Source organism: Odocoileus virginianus, chromosome 5, assembly GCF_023699985.2.
Source record: "Odocoileus virginianus isolate 20LAN1187 ecotype Illinois chromosome 5, Ovbor_1.2, whole genome shotgun sequence".
Lineage (NCBI taxonomy): Eukaryota > Metazoa > Chordata > Mammalia > Artiodactyla > Cervidae > Odocoileus > Odocoileus virginianus.
The window spans coordinates 83919748-83943162 of NC_069678.1; the positions used below are offsets into that span (position 1 = coordinate 83919748).

General features: G+C 41.0%; 1 protein-coding gene across 8 annotated transcripts in view; it reads right to left on the reverse strand.

Annotated features, from left to right (window-relative positions):
• The window catches only part of CCDC30 (coiled-coil domain containing 30), a 119872-nt gene that overhangs the window by 5799 nt on the left and 90658 nt on the right, over positions 1-23415 (reverse strand). For all 8 annotated transcript variants that reach the window (XM_070468330.1, XM_070468328.1, XM_070468333.1 and 5 more), the window contains 6 exons: positions 22470-22679; positions 20759-20913; positions 17307-17469; positions 11266-11378; positions 4885-5026; positions 346-482 (listed from right to left, as the gene is read on the reverse strand). In XM_070468330.1, the coding sequence (XP_070324431.1) occupies positions 346-482; positions 4885-5026; positions 11266-11378; positions 17307-17469; positions 20759-20913; positions 22470-22679 (920 nt within the window). The remainder of the gene's footprint in view (positions 1-345; positions 483-4884; positions 5027-11265; positions 11379-17306; positions 17470-20758; positions 20914-22469; positions 22680-23415) is intronic.

Here is a 23415-nt window from a genome sequence, read left to right on the forward strand (position 1 = left end):
CCTTATTCTCTCTCAGTCTACCTTGATTCCGTAGATGCCAAAACATGAACATGAGTGTCAACACACATAAACGGGATGGACCAGGATGAACACAGCTGGGTCCTTGGGAGGCAATCCTGCCATCAAAGAGCCTATCTGAATGCCCAGCTGACCTTCTCCATGATACTGTTCTCTTTAATTTTACAACTTCTGCCACTTGTATGAACTGCTAAGAATACCTGAATGGCAGAGAAACAGTTATGAGACAAGTCTGCAAACTCAAAGGACCACCCCTGGAATGATCTCTTTGTGGAGGGAGAAATATCCTCTTTGTGGAGCTCACAGGCCACTGGGGCAGGCACCTACCTGCTCTGGACAGAAGATATCATCCACTTGTTGCTGTTAATCAATGTTTCTTGTTCTGTGACCTGCTCCAGAAGTTTCCTTTTTTCTAGAAGCAGGATATCATTTTGGGTGGTGATTTGGTGCTGGAATGCCTTTTCCTAGGGATAATAAGTTCTCATAATTACCCCAGCAGGAGAAAGAATTACATATTTAAGAGCATCAGCCTGTTTCTAAACTCAACAGTAAATTGTCTTGCAAACATCTTTTTCTCCTGTCTTCTTAGTCTGTCTTTACCTGTTTGCTAACATTGTCAGCTAGATCATTCTCCTATTTATCTTGGTTATTTTATGCTATGTATTTGTTTTGACATTTATTCATTCTTTTGGGTTAAAATTTTTTAATGTCTGAACACTCAACTTCCAATAAGGTCCCAGTGCTCTCATCTGTATTCTAATTCTATAGGTATCAAGTCACTAACAAATACAACTAAATTCTCTGAAGCTCCATACTGAGAAAGATTTCCATATAACACATTTCCATCTACTTTGTAGTTACAGTCTTTTTAAGGCGAAGGAAGATGGGGATCTAGCCACCTCAGTTGAAAACCAGCATCAGGGTTTTGGTTGCTTGGCATGTCAGCCAAGTATCTAGAGTACTCTGGCAGTGATGATGCTGAAATGATTTCTAGCTTGACATCATGTTTCATTTTCTACCAACATCTTCCCTGAAAGCAATAGCTAGTGAAGTTATAGCTAAAATAATACAGGATTACATTTTGTGAAAAAACACTAACATCCTTACCTTGAGTCAGCAGATATTAGTAAATATCACAGTTGGTGAAGAGCTCAGAAGCTCACAAGTGTAGAACTGCCCTTTTCCCTTCACCAAGGACCTGTTAGTGATAACAGGTGAGTGCCTTCTCCTATTTGTGTTGGTTCCCACCTTCCTTTGTGGGATGGGCATGAATGGGAGTGGCAGGAGAGTAAGGACCTCTGGCAGATGGGTGAATCACATGGTTAGGAGGGGCAACTTTCTTTCTTTCTTTCAATAAGGCACTATTAATAATATAGATCATTCAGAAAAGACTGTCCACATATGTGGTATCTAAAAAAACTCAAACAACAACAAAAAAACAGACTCATAGATACAGAGAACAGATTGGATTGTTGGCTGCCAGAGGTGCAATCCACGGGGTTGCAAAGAGTCAGACATGACTGAGTAACTGAACAACAAGAGGTGGAGAGGGGTGGGCAAAATGGGTGAAGGTAGTCAAAGGTATAAACTCCAGTTATTAATAAGTTATAAGGATGTAATGTACAGCATAGGGCTATAGCTAGTAATACTGTATTGCATTATGACAAAGTTGCTAAGACAGGAGATCTTAAAAGTTCTCATTGCAAGAAAAAACATTTGTAACTATGGGTGGTGATGGATGTTAATTAGACTTATTGTGGTGGACATATATACAAATATTGAATCATTGTGCTATATAACTAACTAATGTAATAATGCTGTAAACATAATATTATGTCAATTATAATTCAAAATAGAAAGAAGGGAAGGAAGAAAAGAGAGCGAGGAAGGGAGGGAGGGAGAGAAGAAGGAAGGCTGTCCATCTATTAGTCTATTATTAAGGAATTGTAAGGAAGGAGATTATGGCATGTTTTGGAACAACTCTTCCATATTTTAAAGTCCTTCATCCAGGACCCTTCAGTGTCTGACAACAGTCTCACCTGTTACTCTTTAAATACATTATGGTAAGGATTGACAGTGGAAGCAGCCACCCGACAAATAATCTCTGCAGTTATAACTGGATTAGAAAGGAAACTGAGTGGGACTGTCCATTGAAAATACTGTATTTTTTAGGAACCAGGACACCTGCTGTAATAATAGGATAAAATATTTGTGGAAACCTGGTTTGGGTGGTCACACAGTTAGAGGACTCGACTGGCTTATTGAATAAAAGAAGGCTGAAGGAATGAAGCCCCCAAAAGTGGCATTATTTTCTGGAGACTTTGTGCTTAGAAAGTGAGTCCAGGATTTGTATGCTTGGGGCTCTGGTTTATAGGCCCTAAAATAAGTAGAATCAAGAGCTCCAGGTTTGTACCTCTGTGGTACATCTACTGATCAACATGCTTCTAAGAGATTTTATCATACCTCAGTCAGTGAAGAATCTGCCTGCAATGCAGGAGACCGGGGTTTGATTCCTGGGGCCAGGAAGATGATCTGGAGAAGGGAATGTCAACCCACTCCAGTATTCTTGCCTGGAAAAAATTCCATGGACAGAGGAACCTGATGGGCTATAGTCTCCATGGGGTCACAAAAGTTGGACATGACTTAGTGACTAAGCCGCCACCACCACCAAGAGACTTTACACTAAGAAGAAAGTAACATCTATGAAGATTTGTATGTGCCAGGAGGTCCCACTTTAGGCATTTGTATTTTAATCCTCACAGAAGCCTTGTGAGGTAGGGATTCATATTTTCACAAGAAAATGATGCAAAGGAGCTCGGGAAAGGTCACAGAACTATTAAGTGGCAGGGCTAGCCTTTGCATCCAAGCCTGTCCAAGGCCAACCCCAACCCCTCTTTCCTCATCTCTGGTTACTTGCAGCCTCCAGTAAATTTCATGGAGACCTGTGACTTGGGGTAGATGTTCTAGTTCCCCAGGGCTGCTGTAACAGATTACAACAAACTGGGCAGCTTAAAACAACAGGAATTTGTTGTTTGAATTCCTAGAAGTCTAAAATAAAGTTGTTGACAGGGCTAGTTCTGGGGGCACTGAGGGAGAGTCTGTTCCATGTCTCCCTCCTAACTGATGAATGCTACCAGTCCTTGGTGCTTGGTTTGTGGCTTCATTGCTCCAATCTGTGCCTCATCATCACATGGCCCTTCTCCCCTGTGAACGTCTTTTCCTCTTCGTATAATGATACTAGTCATATTGGATTTGGGGTTCACGCTAATCTAGTATGACCTCATCTTGACTGTTTATACCAGCAAACTTCCAAATTAGGTCACATTCTGGGGTTCCGGGTGGCCATGAATTTGGGGGGTATACTCTTCAACATGGTACAGTCAGGAAATATACCTGCTGAAAGCAGGAGGCTGGTTTTGCCATGTAAGCTTGCAAGTGGAAGGCAGGCACCACCAGGAAGAATGGGTAGTGCAGAATAGGCTGATGGTATTTCCGGTGGGCCCGTGCACAAGAGCTGCTACTTTCTTCTGTTACACTTTCTGCGTTGCCTTCCTAACCTGGATCTGATCCTAAGTCTAACCCGGATCTGAGTCTTCCAAAGTTTGGTGAGTTAGTGCCACAATAGGAGGGCACTGCAAAATCTAACTTGTTTTCCATTCTCACTACAGTTTAAAGTAACAGAAGGATTTAAAAAAAAAACAAGCAAACTTAAAACCACAACATTGGTGACCCATCTCTTATAATCCTCACATGTTTTACAGTCATCGAGGGAGTCTTCTTGTGGAGTCCTATAATAGCCCATGGAATAACTGAATTTATATCAATTGTTTTGGTATCCTTGGCACGTAGTGGTGATATGATAAAAATTTGGTGGGTGTAGAAAGGAGTAATTTAGGACTGAGGACAATGTTTTCAAAATTCTGAAATGGGTTGGGTATCTTCAGAAGGGAAACATTTCTGGCTAAATCAGCTGCTCTCCCCTTTGAATTGATGTAGTTTATTGCTCTCAAGGCCATTCTGCATTGGGTCCTGTTCATCTGTTCCATTTACTTTCTGCCAACACCAGAAAGTCAACAGGGGCAACAAGACAAAGAAACCAGAGAGATTTAGAAAACAGCTGAAGGTGCCAGTCAGAAGAACAGGGGTCACCTGTTTTCATTTCCATTTAAAATGGACAGAAATGTGAGGCAAAATGAGGGCTACATAAAGCAGGAATGAGTTGTGGAGGCTGGTTTGGAAGTCTCAGCTAAAGCGTGATTAACATATACACTACCTTGTGTAAACTCTGGGAGTTGGTGATGGACAGGGAGGCCTGGCGTGCTGCGATGCATGGGGTCGCAAAGAGTCGGACACGACTGAGCGGCTGAACTGACTGACTGACTGACCATATGTAAAACAGATAACCAGTGGGAATTTGCTGGATGATGCAGGGAGCTCAAACGGGCGCTCTGTGACAACCTAGAGGGGTGGGATCAAGTGGGAGGTGGGAGGAGGTTCACGAGGGAGGGAGCATATTTATACACCTATGACTGATTCACGCTGACGTATGGCAGAAACCGACACAACACCGTAAAAGCAATTATCCTCCCACTAAAAATAAATAAAAAAGGCACTTTCATTTGAAGGAAAGACGCTAGCCCTAAGCAGCAGTGCAGAGCATTTTCAGTGTCCAGTTTGATCTAGCATCACTATGAGTCTTACAAACTTTGGGGCAGGGCTTAAACAATTACTCAAACTGAAAAAGGGTGCAAAGAAAAGAAAGGGAAACCTGGGCTCTGAAGAGGCCACAAACACATCAGACATCAAGGGGGCTTCCCCGGATGCCCGGCACCAGCAGGACCAGCGAACACTCCCCCCTCCCCTCACCTTTTCCATTTGCTGCCGCAGGGCTCCAACCTCATTTTCGAGTTGTTTGATTCTCTCATCTCGGAGTTCTACTTCATCAACTAAACGATCCTTGACTCTGTGCAGCTTGACTTTGTAGTACTGATATTTCTGATTATAGTTTCTACAAAAGCAAATTTAAATATAGATGCACCTAAACACAGTGAAAATTTACTTTGCCTCCTCGATTAGCACCTCTCTTGGGGTTCCTCTTCTTGCTTTGTCAGGGTGGGTCCCAGAGACGAAGACTCGCCCTGCCTCGCATCCATAGCACTTCTCACCCACGTGGGGGAAATGGACCAAGGAGAACCTCCCCCACGACACCAGATTCAGTCATCCCCAACACCGGAAACTCCGTGACGTCTGATCCCTGATACTAAAAATTTTGAATCCTACTCCACTGAGCTAGTCATCACTTTAAAATTTTCTGCTTCTGGGCTATACCCTTGGACAGTGATAGAACCCACTCTGTCTTGTCGATTTTCCAGACAACAGGGTTTGCTTTCACTCTTGTCTTGAGTTTAGACTTCTAAATGCCAATTCTATCTAGATCTCTGCTCAATACTTTTATTCTGATTCTGACATAAATTTAACTTACCACCAATAAATATATGAAAAGATGTTCAACATTATTAGTATTAAGAAAATGCAAATAAAAAATACAGTGAGATACCTCTTCACACAGGAGAATGGCTGAAATAAAAAATAAAAGGTAGTGAAGTACTGGAAGGACTTCCCTGGTGATCCAGTAGCTAAGGCTCTGCTATGTAGGGGCGCCAGGCTGGGTCCCTGGTCAGGGAACTAGATCCCACATACCACAACTAAGAGTTTGCATACTGCAACAAAGATCAAAGATCCCACATGATGCAACCAAGACCTGGCACAGACAAATAAATAAATAAATACATGTATTTTAAAAAAGTACTGGCAAGGATGTGGAGAAATTGGAATACTCATATACTGCTGGTTGGACTGTCAAATGGAAAAAGCCTAGCAGTTCCTCAAATGGTTAAATATAGAGAGCCATTTGACCTAGCAATTCCACTCCTAGGTATATACCTAAGAGAAGTGAAAATGTACACCCACACAAAAACTTGTACATGAATATTCATAGTAGCACTATTCATAACAGTCAAAAGTTGAAAATGACCTAAATTTCCATTAACTAATGAACAAATAAACACAGTATGGAGTATCTGTATAATGGAACACTATATAGCTATAAAAAGGAATGAAGTACAAATATATGCTACAACATAAATGAACTTTGAAGGCACTATGCTAGGTGAGTGAAGCCGGTCACAAAGGACCACATGTTATACAACTCCATTCATATGAAATGTCCAGAAGGGACAAATATAGAGTGAAACAAAGTACATTAGTGATTGCCTGGGGCTGGGAGTAAGGAGGGAAACTAGGAATGGAGGGTATACCTAAAGGATTTCTTTAGGTAATGAAATGTTCTAAAATTGATTGCAGTGATGGACTATAACTAAAGCCTCTGAATTGTACACTTTCAATGAGTGAATTGTACAGTATGTGAATTACATCTTAATAACCTATTATAAGGGCTTCCCTGGTGGCTCAGATGGTTTAAAAAATTTGCTTTCAATGTTGGAGACCCAGGTTCGATCCCTGGGTTGGGAAGATCCCCTGGAGAAGGGAATGGCTGCCCACTCCAGTATTCTTGCTTGGGGAAGTCCATGGACAGAGGAGCCTGGCAGGCTACAGTCCATGGGATTGCAAAGAGTTGGACACAACTGAGCGATTAACACTTTTTTAAAAAAACTAGGAGCTGGATGGCAGGGGAAGAGCAAAGGAGACTTATTTAGATGGTAATTTAGTCTAGTGACTCCAGGATAGTCTTCTGCTCTGGTTAAGTTATTATCTTACCTCTAAGTGTGTTTTGCAAGACTCTTCCATTTTCCAAAATAGTGCCCCTCTCTCTCCTAACTGTTGATTGTAAACAAAAGAATCATTCTGCATATTTTTCCCTTAGAAGATTAATTCAGCTGTTGGCCAGATACCAAGCAGAGAAGTTTGAATTCCTGTAGGTCAGAGACATGCACACTCGCCCTTGTCACCAGCTCGTCAGTTTGGGTGGCAGTGACTGACTGTGGGGATGGGTCCTCAGTACACCTTCCCCTTCTTATATCATTATAGACCTCCTGGTTTTAGCTTGGCACTTGGTTGCTCAAACATGAACTACAAGAAAATGTAGTTTTTTTGTAGTTAAATGAGGCAGCTAGATGAGGCCATGTGAGTAAGTTCCGGCCAGTAGCTGGAGTGGAAATAATGTGCCTTAAAGGAAAACAGAATGCCCTTGCCTTCCCCTCTTTTTCCCTTCTTGTTGGATAAAATGTGAATATAGTAATGAACTGCCTTGGACTACGTGGATAAGTGCTAAAGATGCTGCAGCGACAAGAAAGGAGTCTAGACTTTGGAAAGATTGAGCTCCCTGCGCTTTTAGGTAAGAGAGAAACCCCCTCCCTTTCTAAAGACATTCTTATTCAATGTCTCTGCTACAGCAACTCAACAGAGTTACTCTAGATACTGAGGTTTATAAAACTGCTTTAGGCTTGTTCAGTTCTGTGGCCCTTGTAGCACCCACTATATGATAGGAAATATATATTCTTATGGATTGACTCAGGTTCTATACAGGAAGATATTTTCATCTCACAAATGTTCTCATTTTCCCTTATTCTGGGAAGAGTTTGTCAAAAGATATCACTGGGTTTCAGCATCCCCCAGTCCATAGCTTCAGAGGTTTAAACACTAATGGTACACCTGTTGTTCTCTGAGTTTCCCAGCTGTTCACAGTTCCTCTGATGTTTTGACATCATTTGAAATACAACATGGATTTCTAGAATTTTTTTTACACATTCTGCCCTGGGTTATTAAAACCCACATCTGCAGCTTCCATGCCAGACAGCTGCTGTCTCTCTTATTCTGCCATTTGGACTATTAAAAAATTTAATAAAAATTAAAAAATTATTTATTTTTAAATGATAAATTATAGAAAACTTGGGGAAAAAATCCAACTCCCATATGATCTATTTTATGATATTGTTGTCTTTCCTTCCACTCTTTTTATAAGTATCTTCTGTTTAAACACTGTCTAGGTTAAAATTATTTTACGCTCTTTTCATTTATTATATCAGAAGCATTTTCCCACATCGCTTCTAATGTTCATGGCCACCATCTTTTACAGCTATATAATATTCCATCAAGTGAATGTACAATACTTGACCTAACTAGCTCCTATTGCAGATATTCAGGCTTCTTTCAGTAGAACTACATGGTATGAAAAGTACCTGGATGCAGTAAAGCTGATGAGAGCTTAGACCTTCCCAAATAGCTTGCTGGCTATTTGGCACACCTATCAGTTTGGTCAGAAGTTCTGCTGGCCAACTTGCCAAAGAACATGTGGATTTTCTAAGTTTATGGTTGGCTTGGTTAACTGCATGCATGATAAGGCAGCACAATACTCATGTTCTAAAATTTCAGGACAACTTTGGGTTATGTTTAAGTAAAACCAGATGGTTTTTCCTTCATTTTTATTTCAAAATGGCAAGGAATTTGTTCCTCTGAAGAGTAGCTGGGAAAATATGGGAAAAAAATTAAGCATTGTTTGTAAAGGTCAGGAGTAGGATCAGGGGAATGAAAAAAATGAACCTAGAGTTTTGACAATTTCTTCCATTTTCTTTCTTTCTTTTTTTTTTTCATTTTCTTTCTTAAAGCTGTAATTTTCCTAGGCGCCCACCAGAATCACATGGGCATGATTTTAGAAAAACATTGATCCCTAAGCCCTATCCTCACAGATTCTGATTTAATTAATCTATGTTGGGGCCCGCATATGTGCAGCTAGGGTTAGGATTCACTGTTCTAAAGGCTATGGACTAATAATATGGAAAACTATTCAGACTCCCTAGCCATCAAAGAAATTCAAAATAAAATAACAAGTAATTTATGACTATAACTGATCATTGAAAACAATGGATGGGAATTATTCCAAAATAAAAATTAATGGAATAATCTGAGCAAAAGAAGTCAGACACAAAAGATTACATGTAGTATAATTCCATTCTAGTAGAGACAGAAATCAGAAGAGTAGATTCCTGGGAGGAGGTGAGGGATCAGGAGATACAGATTGACTATAAAAAGGAACAAACTGTAGGGATAAAGGAAATGTTCTGTATCTTGATTGGGGTTGTGCTTAGTGGGCATATACATTTGTCAAAACTCATCAAATTGTACATTTAAAAATCTGTGTACAAAAAAAAAATCTGTGTACATGTAAATTATACCTCAGTTAAAAGAAAGAGCATTGGGAAAAATTTCATCAGAGCCCTCCCCCTACAAAGGTAGCACCCAATGCAAATACAGATATAGTGAAATTTCTACTCTCACACAATAATGGCAGAAAATTTTGGTAGGATGCTTCTGAATGTTTGATAGTACATTTTAAGATCCATAGCTCCAGCTTTTGGATTAGTAATTCCACACCTATGAATTTATAAAGATAATTTTTTAAAATGAAAAATACATGTACAAAAATGGTTTTAAGTTATTTTGCGTAAAAATATCAATTGCAGGACCAGTGGGTAATTTTTAACTAAATCAGGGCTGTGTTAGAGGGTTGAGTCCAACAGGCCTAGAATCAGGCCTGAACTGTTTTGTGAAAGTTCTTGCTTGGCACTGACCAGTGGTCCAGGAACAAAATATACCAATTAAAACAGTGTTGCTTTGCAACCACAGGTCTGGAGGTTCATGGCAGTTTGCACCAACTATCAGCATTGTTTATTGATAACAATGAGATTAATGATTTATACCTGATCTGACTGAGACCCTAAGAAGGCTGTGCTCCCGAGGCTGGTTAAAGAGCAGGAATATGCTTACATGATCAGCAGAACGTAAAACATCTCCACTGAGAGTCCATCTCGGGATCCCAGGCTCTGAGGTGGTCAGTGCTCATGCTGGTGGTTCCTGATCCAAGATGGGAGGGTGCATCCTGGTCCTGACAGAGGGAGGGCCTGCAGCTTCTGCCTGGCCTTTCTGGACTCACTGCTGTGAGACACCATGGGCTCTGTGGATGCCCTCTCCTCCCTCTAACGGCAGATGCAAAGTGGGAAGAGCTCTGTGCAGGTTAGTAGAGGGCTGAGTTCTAGTCTTCGATTTGTCATTTTAATATGAGCTGAGCCATACATGTTCCTTTCCATGTTTCTATACTTCTCAGTGATACGATAATCAAAGCAAGATACTGAATATCAATGACTGAAGAATTTTCCACTATACAGCAGAAAGTGGTTTTCAAATCATTATTACTACCATCAACATAGGAAGTGAGTGAGAATATAAGAGAATAAGAAACTTCAGCTTAAAGAAACAATAGAGATGAGGTGCAGAGCTAGAAGCAGAGAGGTGGGTCATAGAGGAAAACTGAAAATAAGTAGATATAATAACAGCTTTGTGCTAGACACTGTTCTATTACATGTATTCATTCATCATTTAATTCTCCCAACAACTTTATGCGAAAGGAATGGCTATTTTGCCCATTTTAAAGATGAGATACCTCAGGCACAGAGAGGTTACTTAACTTGCCCAAGGTCACACAGCTAGTTCCTAGTAGAACCAGGAATTGTACCCAGGCAATATGGCTCCAGAGTCCATACTCTGAACTACCATGCTACACTTCAGAGAGGAGGAGAGTGGGAGGAATCTGGTGGAATGATGACCAGTGAATGAAAGAAAGAGTAGGAAGTCTGGGAACATAGATTTCCATTGAGCACCTTCTATATACTAGGGACTGTGGATAAAAAGATGAATAAGACTGTGGCCCATGTCCTTTAAAGCCTATAGTCTGGTGAGGAAGATAGGTGTAAATCACATTATTTCAGAACAACATGGTGAGCCCTTAAGTAATCACAGTCACGTATAGAAGGCTATGGGGACACAGACAGTGAGCACCTCATCCAGCCCAGGCTGAAGGTGTCAAGGAAGGCTTGTCTGAGAAGGAAGAGTTGAAATGGGGAGAGCATGGTTCAGACTGAGGACAGCATGTGAGGGGAAAGAGCCTGAAGGCAAGTCAGAGGGATGTATTTGGGGAAGAGCAAGATGTTAGATACCACTAGAGCTCAATAAATAGCAATTCCCTTCCCCCTCCCTCTCTTGAGAAGAAATAAGGCCCCACACCTCCCTAGAAAAAGCCCGACAGATAGAACTTCTGGGAAGGAAGGACAATGGTGTTGGCGTTCTTGAAAAGTCACCTCAGCAAGCATCCCTTGCTGAGCTCCGGAGCTGGTTCTGTAAGAAGGAGCTTTACTCTAGGCAGTGTTCTTCTAAAGGGAACTTATTTTTGTTTACCTCATATAGAGATCAAACTGCTTCAAAAGGTGCTCATTTTCTTCACATAGAGCTTCCTTCTCCTGCTGCAACACAGACAGCTTCTTTGACAATTCCTGGTTGCTCTTGAGATGCTGAAAAACATTTAAAAAAATGAGAATACACTGGTGAAGAAAGGCGTGATGTTGAGAGAATGTAAACGGGCAAAGCCTTTCTGCTAAAAAAGGCTTACAGAAACCATATTAGCTTCCTGTGATTTTTGCACCTCCAGAATTTCTGAAAGCTAGTAGCTCCTTTTCCTTACTTGTGATTCCTCAACCCTTCCAACAGTTGTGTAAGCCTATATAAAAAGTCTGAGAACTCTAAGGTGTGTGGGGTGGTTAGCTACATCTGATCAAGTTAATGAGCCCTAGAGGAGAAAATGGCCAACTCAGGGTTTGTTTACTGGAAGAAGGCATACTCAGAGACCCAGGGCACTTCCTTCATGTAGGCAGCAGGTCAATATATCCAAAATCCAAATCCAAATTTCATCAAGTAGGTTGCAGAACTGCAAGCACAAGTTGACTTCATAGCCTTGCTAGATCTCTTATATGAAAAATAGTGTTTTATTTGGAAAACATGCAAATCTGAGAACTGGGAACAAGAACATCTGACAGGATCCCAATAACTTTGAGCACCCCGGGCCTCAAAACCCTACTGAGCCCTTCTTATCAGCATAAGCAGTCCTACTGTCTCAGGACATTAAGCACCCTTGTCTCCAGGACTCTACTGACTCCACCTGGGGCATTTATCTGTGCAATGATACCCACTGTTCTTAAGACCCACCCCTACACTACCACCACCACTTTGCCTTGAATCCTACAACGATCCCAGCACATCCCAGGGAAAAGGAGTTGAGTATAGTCACTGACCTAGGAGGACTGCCATACTGAGAGAATGGAAAGATTTTATGAAGTTAAATTGACAGAAACCTGAGGAATATACATAGGACTGTATTCCTACGGTGTTTATACTAGGGAGAAAGGAACATAATGTTGAATAGGCTGAATTTATTGACCTGATGGATACACTTACAGAGATTCAGGGTTTAATGTGTTAATTTAAACATCCCAAGTGACTTGAATAGTTTGCTTGGTTGGTGGACTCAACAGTGACCAGGGTTAAATGATATTAAAACACCATACTGGGTTCAGGATGGGGAACACGTGTAAATCCATGGCTGATTCATGTCAATGTATGGCAAAAACCACTACAATATTGTAAAGTAATTAGCCTCCAACTAATAAAAATAAATAGGGAAAAAAAAATAAAACACCATGCTAAGTGAGAGGAAAGAATCCAGAGTCTTAAGCAGATAGGACGTTTGGAGTAGATTTATCATAGGTGACCTGCTCATCCAACTCATCATGACCCTTGCATGACTCAGAAGACATTCCTTTCACAAAGGCTTTGCCAAATACACTGGTGAGAACCAGATTCCTTGAAATGTTCTATAATGCTCTCCTATGAGGATGATGGTGGGAGATGCCAACATTGGAATTGAGCCCTGATTTTATGACGGGAGGTGATGCTACTGCAGAGTGTCAAAAGTCAAGCACAATGCTTAATCCCTGATACAAGGTGGGCATTAGTACTGCTATTAGACAATAGGGCCAGAGATAAAACCAAATGGCTAAACTCATAGCAATCATTGGTTGTAGTTAACTGATCACAGTGATTACAGAACTAAAATAGATGAACAGCCTATTAAAGTTTTGCTTGAGTTGTATTTTTAAATAAACAAACGCACCTGGGTCTGGTGAACAGAGGTCCGATTTGAATGACAACACAGAGAGTAATGGACCCTTACTCAGTCCTCAGACCTGAGTCAGTTCAGACCCAGGGTCCTTTTAGCCAGGTTTTCTTCAGGAAGAACCTTGTGTGTGACTCTGCCACAAGCATGTGATCTTCTCCCAAGCCTTTCCCAAAGAGATCTGTGGCCTTTTACCCAGGTGACAGGGCATTGGAGAAAGGGGATTATGTAGATTTGGGGGGATTTCCATACAGTCCAGTGGTTCTGCATCAGCACTAGCACCATGGAGCCCAAAATGCAACTGAGGTTCAGAATTCAGAGTGGAGACTTCAGGAAGGATTGGCTCAGTATAGGTTTCATGATGGGTCTAGTGGGTTTATGAAGCTCCTCAGTTTGTGAATTTCCCAGTTCTTGAGTGTGCAGTCAGCTTAGACAATATGGAAGAGCAGATTCTTCTTGCTGGCTTTCCAACCTGAGGCATGAGGGCTATTGATGATAGAAAAGGCCAAGTTCTTAGAAAGCCTCTTCTGAGTCTAGAATCAAATTATACCACCTTTGTTCCTTCAGCCCATTTATCAAGCAACCATCAGGGCTGTATGGTTTTAGTGGTGCCCAAAGCAAGACAAAGAGCTGCGCTATGCCAGGCTGTGGTGCAGACTGCTCTGCCATTTGGGCTTTATGATCCAGCAGACCCAAATTTGCCCCAAGTCTCTGTGGCAGAGGAGGAAACATCACAGAGCCTCTGGAAACCTTTAGTTTAATCTTAGGATTTGGGAGGAGAGTCATCTCTCCTCTCAATTATCTCTCATGGTTGGCCACGAGAAAGAAAGGGTTGAGTAACCTGAGCTGCCCTTCCTGAAACGAGGTGTTCTACTATCCACTGAGCATTGAATTGGGCATGTGCAGTTGTACTCCGTCCTCAAACAGAACTGCTATGGAAAATACTGAGCAAGCTGCATGAGCAAGCGATACTTACCTCTATTGTATCACCAGCTCTCTCAACCCAAACCTATGGCCTCGCGGGGAGTTATGTATTACCAGTTAGCCGAGAAAGATTAATTTGGGCCTGATGTACTTATGATTCTGTACAAAATATGGCAACCACTTGAAATAGGGCTGCTGAGGCCTGATAGCTCCAGCTGAGGGGTGGTCCTTCAGACCAGTGGGAAGGGAAATCTCAGTGGGCAAAGTTTATGTTCACCTTGCCCGGAAAGAGAGATGTCCAGAAGCATGGACCGATGCTAACTCATAGAAAGTTTCTAATGGTTTGGCCAGATGATCAGGGATTTGGAAAGAATAATATTGGAAGACTGATGACATGTGTCCTACTGGTGGAAGTGTCCTGTGCCTGCACTCTCCAGCAGGGTGGTCACTAGCTACATGCAGCTACTGAGCACATGAAACGTGTCTAGTATGTCTCAGGAACTAAAATTTCAATTTAATATAAATTTAGATAGCCACAGTGGCTAGTTGACACAATATTAGACAGCACAAGCCTAGAGTGTGAACATATATGTGCCTCATGGGCTTTTCCACAGCAGAGGGCTTCCACAGAAGAGGTGGCCTTCAATAATCAAGTGGAAAAAAACAGTACATTCTGTAGATGTCACTTAGCCTCTTTTTCTATCCTTTATGTGCTCACTCACTTGGGCTCATGTACAAAGTGGACAAGGGGTCACCAAGGCTAATCTACTCAACTTGCCAAAAGCAAAGATCAATGTTGAGCTACTGATATGGGACCATCTACTAGGCAGGGGGCCCAACAGTCACCGGATAGCAGGTTTATTATACTGGATCTCTTCCACTATGGAGAGAGCAACAATTAGTCCTCAGTGAAAAAGACACTCATTTTAGACCTGGATTTTCTTTCTCTGTCCATGGTGCTTTTGCCAGGACTACCATCTGTGGGCTTTCCAAATTCTTTATTTCCTGTCATGATATACTACTACTCAACATAGTTCCTGAACAAGAAAATCATTTTAAAGTAAGAGAGGTGAAACAAAATCTCAGTCATTGCTCTCATCATATATCCTACTATCCAGGAAAAAAAAAAGAAAAAGAAACCTGCAAAACAGTGAAAAGACCTATGGAAGATGTAGGTATGATGCTGGCCAGGTAACATCTTTTGAGGTTCTGTGTTGTCCTATAAGATGATGTCTAAACTTTCAACCAGTGATTGATATATGCTGTGGTCTCTCTCAGAGCCAGAATATGGGAAAGAAGCCAAGAGCTGGAATGGGAATGGCTTTTCAATCCTATATCCCAAAACATGTTTATTGGTAGTTAATTTATTGTATTATTGGTAGTTAATTTATAATTAAGTTTTAAAGTTAGTATATCCATGTGGATTGAGACCGAAGAAGCAGCAATTACATTATCCATAAATGACCACAGATGCTGCTGGGACTTTCAGAAGTTAAGTGAATCAACGAAACAGGAAGCAGAGCACCACCTTTAAAAGAATGACATAACTGTTGAAGATATGACAAAAACTGGTTGAAACTATTAGGGTCAAGATGGCAGAAGATATAATTTCCGCTAGACCTTGAGCTTCGTTATATGCTCACTGTAATTAGGTAAGTGATACACCTACAGGTGCCAGACAGTTCCAAGGCCAATCATAAAAGGCCCAAAAGTAGTCAGTGGGTATGGCCCAATTCTGCCCCTTCTCCAAAACAGCTGGACTAATCCTCCCATCATTAGCCTCTGAAATTACTCAATCCATAAAAACTAACTATGCCATGTTTCTGGACTTCTTGCCTTCTGAGATGGTCCATCCTCTGTCTGTGGAGTGTGTTTCTTTCAGAGCCACTCGGGCCTTTTGAGTCGGACCACAATCTACCTATGGAATGTGTATCTCTCTAAATAAATCCACTTCTTACCTATCACTTTGTCTCTCACTGAATTCTTTCTGAGACAAGACAGAAGAACCTGAGCTTCATTAAGTCCTGAGAAGAGGTGTGTGATTTCAATTAAGACAACGAGTTCAAGCCCCAATCTGAGTTGTGCTGCTTCATCTTCATTTGTATGAGTGACAGTGCATTCTACTCAGTGGAAGCATACTATTCTTCTTGTAGTTTATAAGGTTGAATATGGGTAAAAGGGTTTGGATGGAAGCTGCTTATACAAAGTAGACTGTGACATTGCTCACCAGGACCCTTACTTTTCTAAGCTCTCCCCTGTGCTGCAAGATTGGAAGTCTGAAAATGACATTTGCTAAACTCCCTTGACAGCAGAGTTCCGTTCGGTTTCTGCAACTCAGAGGCACTTGCACACAGTTTGGAAAGCACAGGAGAGGCCACCATGCTCCTCTTGTGCTGCTGGAAGCAGCCAGGGTAGGGAGTCTCCAGAGAAAGAACCAGACATGATTTCTTGACATAAGAGAAGACATTTTTGGCTTAATCCATTTTGTGATCTAAACCTGGCCACAATGCTTGTCCCTGAACAGGTCTCAGTAGTTAATGATTTTAAGGGACGTGAAGAAGTGCAGGAAAAAGCAAAAGCAGTCAAGAAACAATAGTTCAGTGATAAAATTAGCCCTAGTTCCTCCTCAAGGGAAATATATAGCAATCTGATACATGTCTTTGAGTTCGGCAGGAACTAAGGCCCCCACTTAGGTGGAGGACAGAAGGATGATGTTGACCCTCATGACTTCTATCAACTAAAGCCTGGACTCTGGACCTTTGCCCCAATTCTATGCTGAATTCTCCTTTGCTCAGGCTTCTTCATGAATATGCAAATATCCTTAGCTTAAAACTTTCCCAATTTTGATGTTTGAGGAGACACTGCTTTGGGAAAGATCCCTGGTGTTTTCACTTGCTGCAAATAGATCCTTTCTTCTCCTGATCTATTGACTTGGCTGTGTCTCTTGGCTTGACACCCAAGAGGCAAATCCAGTTTCTGGTAACACTATCAGGTAAATCAAAGAGGGAAACTTTTGAAAGGGCTTTGGGAGAGTTCCTGCTAATCTCCTACAAGGGTTGGTTTCCCTGTGGTTTCTGAACCTCTGGATTTATTGAAAGCTAGCAACAGTTCTTTCTGACCTACTCACCCCTACCTCTCCCTTCCAACAGTTTTGTAAGCATGTTATTCCCTGTGTTAAATTCCTTCTTGCTTGAAATATCTAGAGTAGATTCTGCTTCCCTGTCTGAATCCTAACTAAACTTAATGGGTAAAGAGCTAGGCATTCAAGAATTATTAGTTCTTATTAACTATTACTTAGGTCTAAGGGAATAGGAAAACTGAGAAGCATACCTATTTGTCTTCTTACCTCATCAGATATTCTTTTTTCATTTTCCAGTTCTTTAAGTTGGGCCTTTTGTTGCTGAAGTTTGATTTGTTGCTGAGAACTGGTCATTTCCAGTAGACTCTCTTTTTCCTGTAAGATTTTCACTTGCTTCTGTAGCTCATTCATATTCTGATCTAGGAGTTTCCTTAAGGCAATTAATGTATATTAAGTCACACTGTGAATTGCAAAGCTTTGCAAAAGAAACTCTTTGACCTAAAATTGTTAGACTGGGCACAGGGGAATTTTTTTGTTCAGTGAGACAAAGTAGTGGTCCGTAATGGGCCAACATCAGAGCAACCTCCTTTGTGATGGAAGCTTTTCTTAGTTTTCTCTTTCCTGAAAACTACCCTAAGAAGAAATAACTGTCCTTATTTCACAGAGAAGGGAACTCGCCAACAACCAACTCATTGGAAAAGACCCTGATGCTAGGAAAGACTGAAGGCAAAAAGGAGAAGAGGGTGGCACAGGATGAGAAGGTTGGATAGCATCACCAACTCAATGGACATGAACTTGGGCAAACTCCAGAAGATAGTGAATGACAGGGAGGCCTGGTATGCTGCAGTCCATGGGGTCACAAAGAGTAGGGCACAACTTAGTGACTGAACAACAACAACACAGAGGAAGCTGCGGCACTGAGAGGCTTAATTAACTTGCTCCAGGTTGCACAGCCACAGCAAGAGGGAGGCAGGGCTCTCATTCTGAATTCTATAGTCCTTGTGCTTGTCCACACTGCTTTATGAGTTGAATCCCTTCATCTCCTTGCTTTAATAAAGGGCTGTCAGTTACAAACACTTGATACTAATGCACATGTGTTAACACTGCTGTAACGTTCTCCTTCACTCTTAAGAAAACGTCCAAATTCTTTTTTGGACTTGTGGGATCTTAGTTTCCCAACCAGGGATTGAACCTGGGTCCTTGGCAGTGAAAGCATGGAGTTCTAACCACTGGACCACCAGGGAATTCCCCCAAATTCTTTAATATGACTTGTGAGCTAACTTACCTTTCTAGCTCCATTTTCTTGCCACTTCCTCTACCCCCAAACATTTTGTTCCAGGCAAAATGAAAAATTTTCACTTCCCCAAACAAGTCATCTTCCACATTTATTAATCCCCTGCAACTCCAGCCTTGTCCCTATCCTCTTCCAGGTCTTCCTTTATCTGGTATTTTCTACTTAGCTTTCCTGTAACAACTACTTTACTCTCAACTTACATAGCTTTCTTTGAGGAAGGCTTTCTTGAGCTTCCTGGACCTAACTAGGTGTCCCTGGTGTTACCTGAGCATACTAAATCTCCCTTAGTATAACCCTTCTCATACTTCCTTATAGTTGCAAAGTCTTAACGTGTCAGGATGGTGGTGGTGGTGGTGAAGTCGCTGAGATGTGTCCGACTCCTGTGACCCTGTGGACTGCAGCCCACCAGGCTCCTCTGTCAGCGGGAGTTCCCAGGCAAGGCTGCAGTGGGCTGCCGTTTCTCCATGGGATCTTCCTGACCCAGGGATCTAACTCATGTCTCCTGCATTGGCAGGTGGATCCTTTACTGTTGAGCCACCAGGGAAGCCCCATGTGTCAGGATATTAATTACAAAATACTTTATATCAGCAAAAAGTCTAAAAACATTTTATACAAATTATGATATAGCTATGTAACAAAATGCTATATGACTATTTAATATTATGAAACCATAAATCCACAACAGAAAAATAGATGGAAAAGCACAATATTTGGATATTAAACATATTTCTATTTAAACAGTAGATGTCAAAGAGAAATTTTAAAATTACTGTAAACTACAGTAATGGCAACCCACTCCAGTATTCTTGCCTGGGAAAGTCTATGGACAGAGGAGCTGGGCGGGCTACAGCTCACAGGGTTGCACAGAATCAGACACGACTGAGCAAGTGAGCACACACACCTGTGGCAAACTTCCTCGGGTTCTCTTGAACCTGGAGCTGATCGTGCTATTTGTCCCTTGAGTTAGAAGTTTGTTTACCATTCATTATTTTTGTTTTGCCTCATTGTATGTTTGTCCTAGGGCTTTCTCTAACTTTGTGAGCAGTGCTTTAAAAGGTGTGCTTATTGTGGTTTATTCAGGAACTAGCTGTATTAAAACAGGAGAAGGGTGTCATCTTGGTAGAAGCGGCAGTGAGACAAGTATTTTTCTATCGGACCCGAGCGAATTCACTATTCACTCAAACATTCATTTATTTACAACATATTTGCTAAGCACCTACTGAGTGTCGGGCTCTATGCTAGAGGTTTCTTTTCTTTTTGAACTGTGCTGAGGAGCAGCATGTGGGATCTTCGTTCCCAGACCAGGGATCTAATCTGCGACCCCTGCAGTGGAAACATGGAGTCTTAACTATTGTTACCTCCAGGGAAGTCTTATACTAGAGGTTTCAATTAGAGCTGAAAGTAAAGCTTCTGAGCTTAACAATTTATGTGAATGGCTATATATCTTTTCAGTAGTTAAAACTACTGAGTAGTTTCTTAAGACACATGTTCTGAGTGCCACAGAAGTGCCAATATTTATATTGTCTAAATTTTAAAATTTTACTAATCTTTATCAATTTTGCCAGCTACATTTTTTATGGAGTAGTAACATACATATGACAATATGCCCATGACTTGAAGTTTAGGGTATATAAGATCATTTTAGTAAGAATCCTAATAATAATCAAAACCCTTCTAGAAAAAAAAATGACAGCTCTTAACTACTATCAGCATGTGAATGATTAAGATGCCTATAAAGTACTTGGATCTTCTTTAAAGAAAATCAGCTGATAAATACAAAACAGCAACTGCATTCTATTCTGCATTTTGTGCCAATCGTGTTAAGAATTAGAAAAGCAGATCCCAGGGGATCATATTTCATAGATAATCCATTCATTCAAGAAGATTTACTGGTGTACCAAGCATGTTCCAGAACAAGAAATAATCCCTGCCCTTGAGAATTCCACACTCTAGTATGAAAGGCAAGCAAGAAAATAAACAATCAGAATATAGTGGTACATACACACACACACACACACACATATATCACTATGTATAGATGTGGGGCTTCCCAGGTGGCGCTAGTAGTAAAGAACCCATCTACCAAAGCAGGAGATATAAGAGATACTGGTTCAATCCCTGGGCTGGGAAGATGCCCTGGAGGAGGGCATGGCAACCCACTCCAGTATTCTTGCCTAGAGAATCCCATGGACAGAGAAGCCTGGCAGGCTACAGTCCATAGGGTCACAAAGAGTTGGACACGATTGAAGCCACTTAACATGCACACACACACACACACACACACACACACACACACACACACATACAGTTTTGTAATTGAGTTTACTTCAGTGGGGACACAGAGGAAATGCGGTGGTAAATTGACACTGCTCGTAAACTCAGGGGTGGTTAGTCCACAGAAAAATGATGTCTTTGCTCTTCTTACCTCTTCTGTTGTTCTTCCTGATACTGTTGCTTTATTTTAGCTTCATTTTCTATTGCTTCTTTTATCCTTTCCTCTAATTGCTTCTTCTCCAAAATACAAGTGTCTGTCAGATTGACTTTATGAGCATGTTCTAACTTCTGCTGCAGATCCAAAATCTTAAGTGAAAAGAGTTTACAAATAAAACTTTAAGTGTGACTTATTTTCCAGTTAGGGAAATACCATATACATAGAAACAGTAGTACTAACATAAAAATCTCATCTGAAGAGTGTGACTAGATTTAATTTTAAAATTAAATTACTTAATTGTTGCAGTATGCAATAGGTTCACATGATTTAGTGTGTGTGGGTAAACTAAGCTACAAAATCTCCTTTCCAATCTTATATTGTCTTCTTTCCAGTTTTCCTCCACCAAATAGGTAATCACTGGTATTAGTTTCTTGTCCACCCTTCTAGAGATTGATTTATGTTTGTATAAACAAATACTGGGGCTTCCCAGGTGACTCAGTGGTAAAGAATCTGCCTTCAATGCAGGAGACACAGGAGACTTGGGTTTGATCCCTGGGTTGGGAAGATCCCCTGGAGGAGGAAATCGTAAGCCACTCCAGTATTTTTGCCTGGAAAATCCCATGGACAGAAGAACCAAGAGGGCTACAGTCCATGGAATTGCAAAGAGTTGGACATGACTGAAGTGATTGAGCACTCATGTTGCCTCCTGATACACGTGTGCAGCAGAATGCAGCAGAATTTCCCTAGTTTTTATGCCTAGTAGTAGAAGTGTTGGGTTGGTTGTATGGTATATATACAACTTTAACTTAACTAGATACTAATGCCAAATTGCTTTCTGAAGTGTCTATACTAGTTAACTCTTCCAACTGTAGTCAGAATATGTGATCCTGTTGCACAAAATCCAGTACCAATATTTGTATTGTCTAAATTTCAAAATTATACTAATCTTTATCAATTTTGCCAGTTACTTTTTTAATGGAGTAATAACATACATATGACAATATGCCGATAACTTGCACATACTCAGTGAAGTTTTACTTACATAACCACCACTTTAGACCAAGATAAAGAATCCTTCCAGCACCATAGACAATTTCCTCATATTCCCCTCATAAGGATATCCACTATTCTATTACCATAGCTTAGTTTTGTCTATTCTTAAACCTCATATAAATGAAATTACATAGTATGAACTCTTTTGTGCTGGCTTCTTTAGCTCAACATTGAGTTTTTGAGTTTAAGACAGATTGCTATCATCTAATTTTGATGTTTGCTTTATGTGGTTTGATGAAATGATTTATTTTTTACATGAGATTTGACTCAGACAAACCCACCAAGAAAATGTGCACGTGTTACATACTACTGCCACCTGGTGTCAGGCAGGCTAAAATGCAGGGGTAACATTTCAAAAGGGTTCATTTCTTAACATCTATCCCTCCAAAAATTACAAACTAAAAATCATAGACAATCCAAGTGACAGGAGACTAAGTCCTTTAAAATTTGAAAGTATATAATGAAAGTAATTTTATCTCAGATTTACTGGAACCGTAGGAACAGGTGACATCAAAAGAGGAAAGCATGGGAGAGTAAAAAACCCCTAGAATTTTATCATTTGCACTGTATCTATTTCCTAAAATCCTCAGGGAAACAGAATTTCAGTAGTAGTATCCAGGGCATGATATTTATTAAGTGTGAGGATAATTACCTTGTCCTCTGCATCAGCAACTTTAGATTTCTCCTGAGCCAGCATTTCCTGTAGGTTGTTCTGTGATTTAATGCTCTGAGCCTGTTCAAGTACTTCCAGCTCCAGTTCCCTGATTTTCTGCTGACAGTGCTTCCACTCAGCCGTGAGTGAACAGCACATCTTTGAGCTGTCTAATAACTTTTCCTGGGCCTGCTTGAGTTCAATTTTGATCTAGAGGTGGGTAGTAAAGACAAGTGACAAAAATAAGCATGGGATGAATGTGAATGTGAGCCAGAATAAGCAGCTTTCAAAGAAGTGTAGTCTCCCCCAAGAGCTGACAAATACCAATGTCATGTGGCTGGTTACCTCTCTGGAGCTGCTGGCAGCTTGACAAAGGAATTTTCCTAAGAGTTTCTATACATGCGTGGTCTAAATAGTTTCCATCCTTTTTTTCCCCCCCCAGTCTACTCCAAGCTGGCTTTCAATCCCACTACTTCACGAAACTAATTTTGCTAAGGGCACTACTGACTTTCCCATTGCCAGAATTTCAGTCCCGTGGGCAACTGACCTGTTAGTAGCAGTTCCTTCCTCCATCTCAGAAAGTTCTCCTCTCTTAGTCTGTGATACCCACCTCTCCTGATTTTCATTTACCACTGCTGCTGCTTCTTGGTTGCTTTCGTAGACTATTCTAGTGAATTCAACTTCTAAATATTAGTGGACTGTTCTAGGCCTTCCCTGTAAGTGACGCATTCTCTCTCTAGATTCATTCTCATGATTTAAAAATACCACATTTCCGCCAATATATGCCAAAGTGGAACACCTGGGTTCTGCCCATATCTCCAAAACTGTCCTCTCAGTCTCCCTGATTTCAGTAAAGGATGCCACCACCCAAACTTTTGTTCAGGCTACTGACCCGAGAGTCATCCTCGAGCCTTCCTTTTCCACCGTCGTACGTCTATTCAGCACG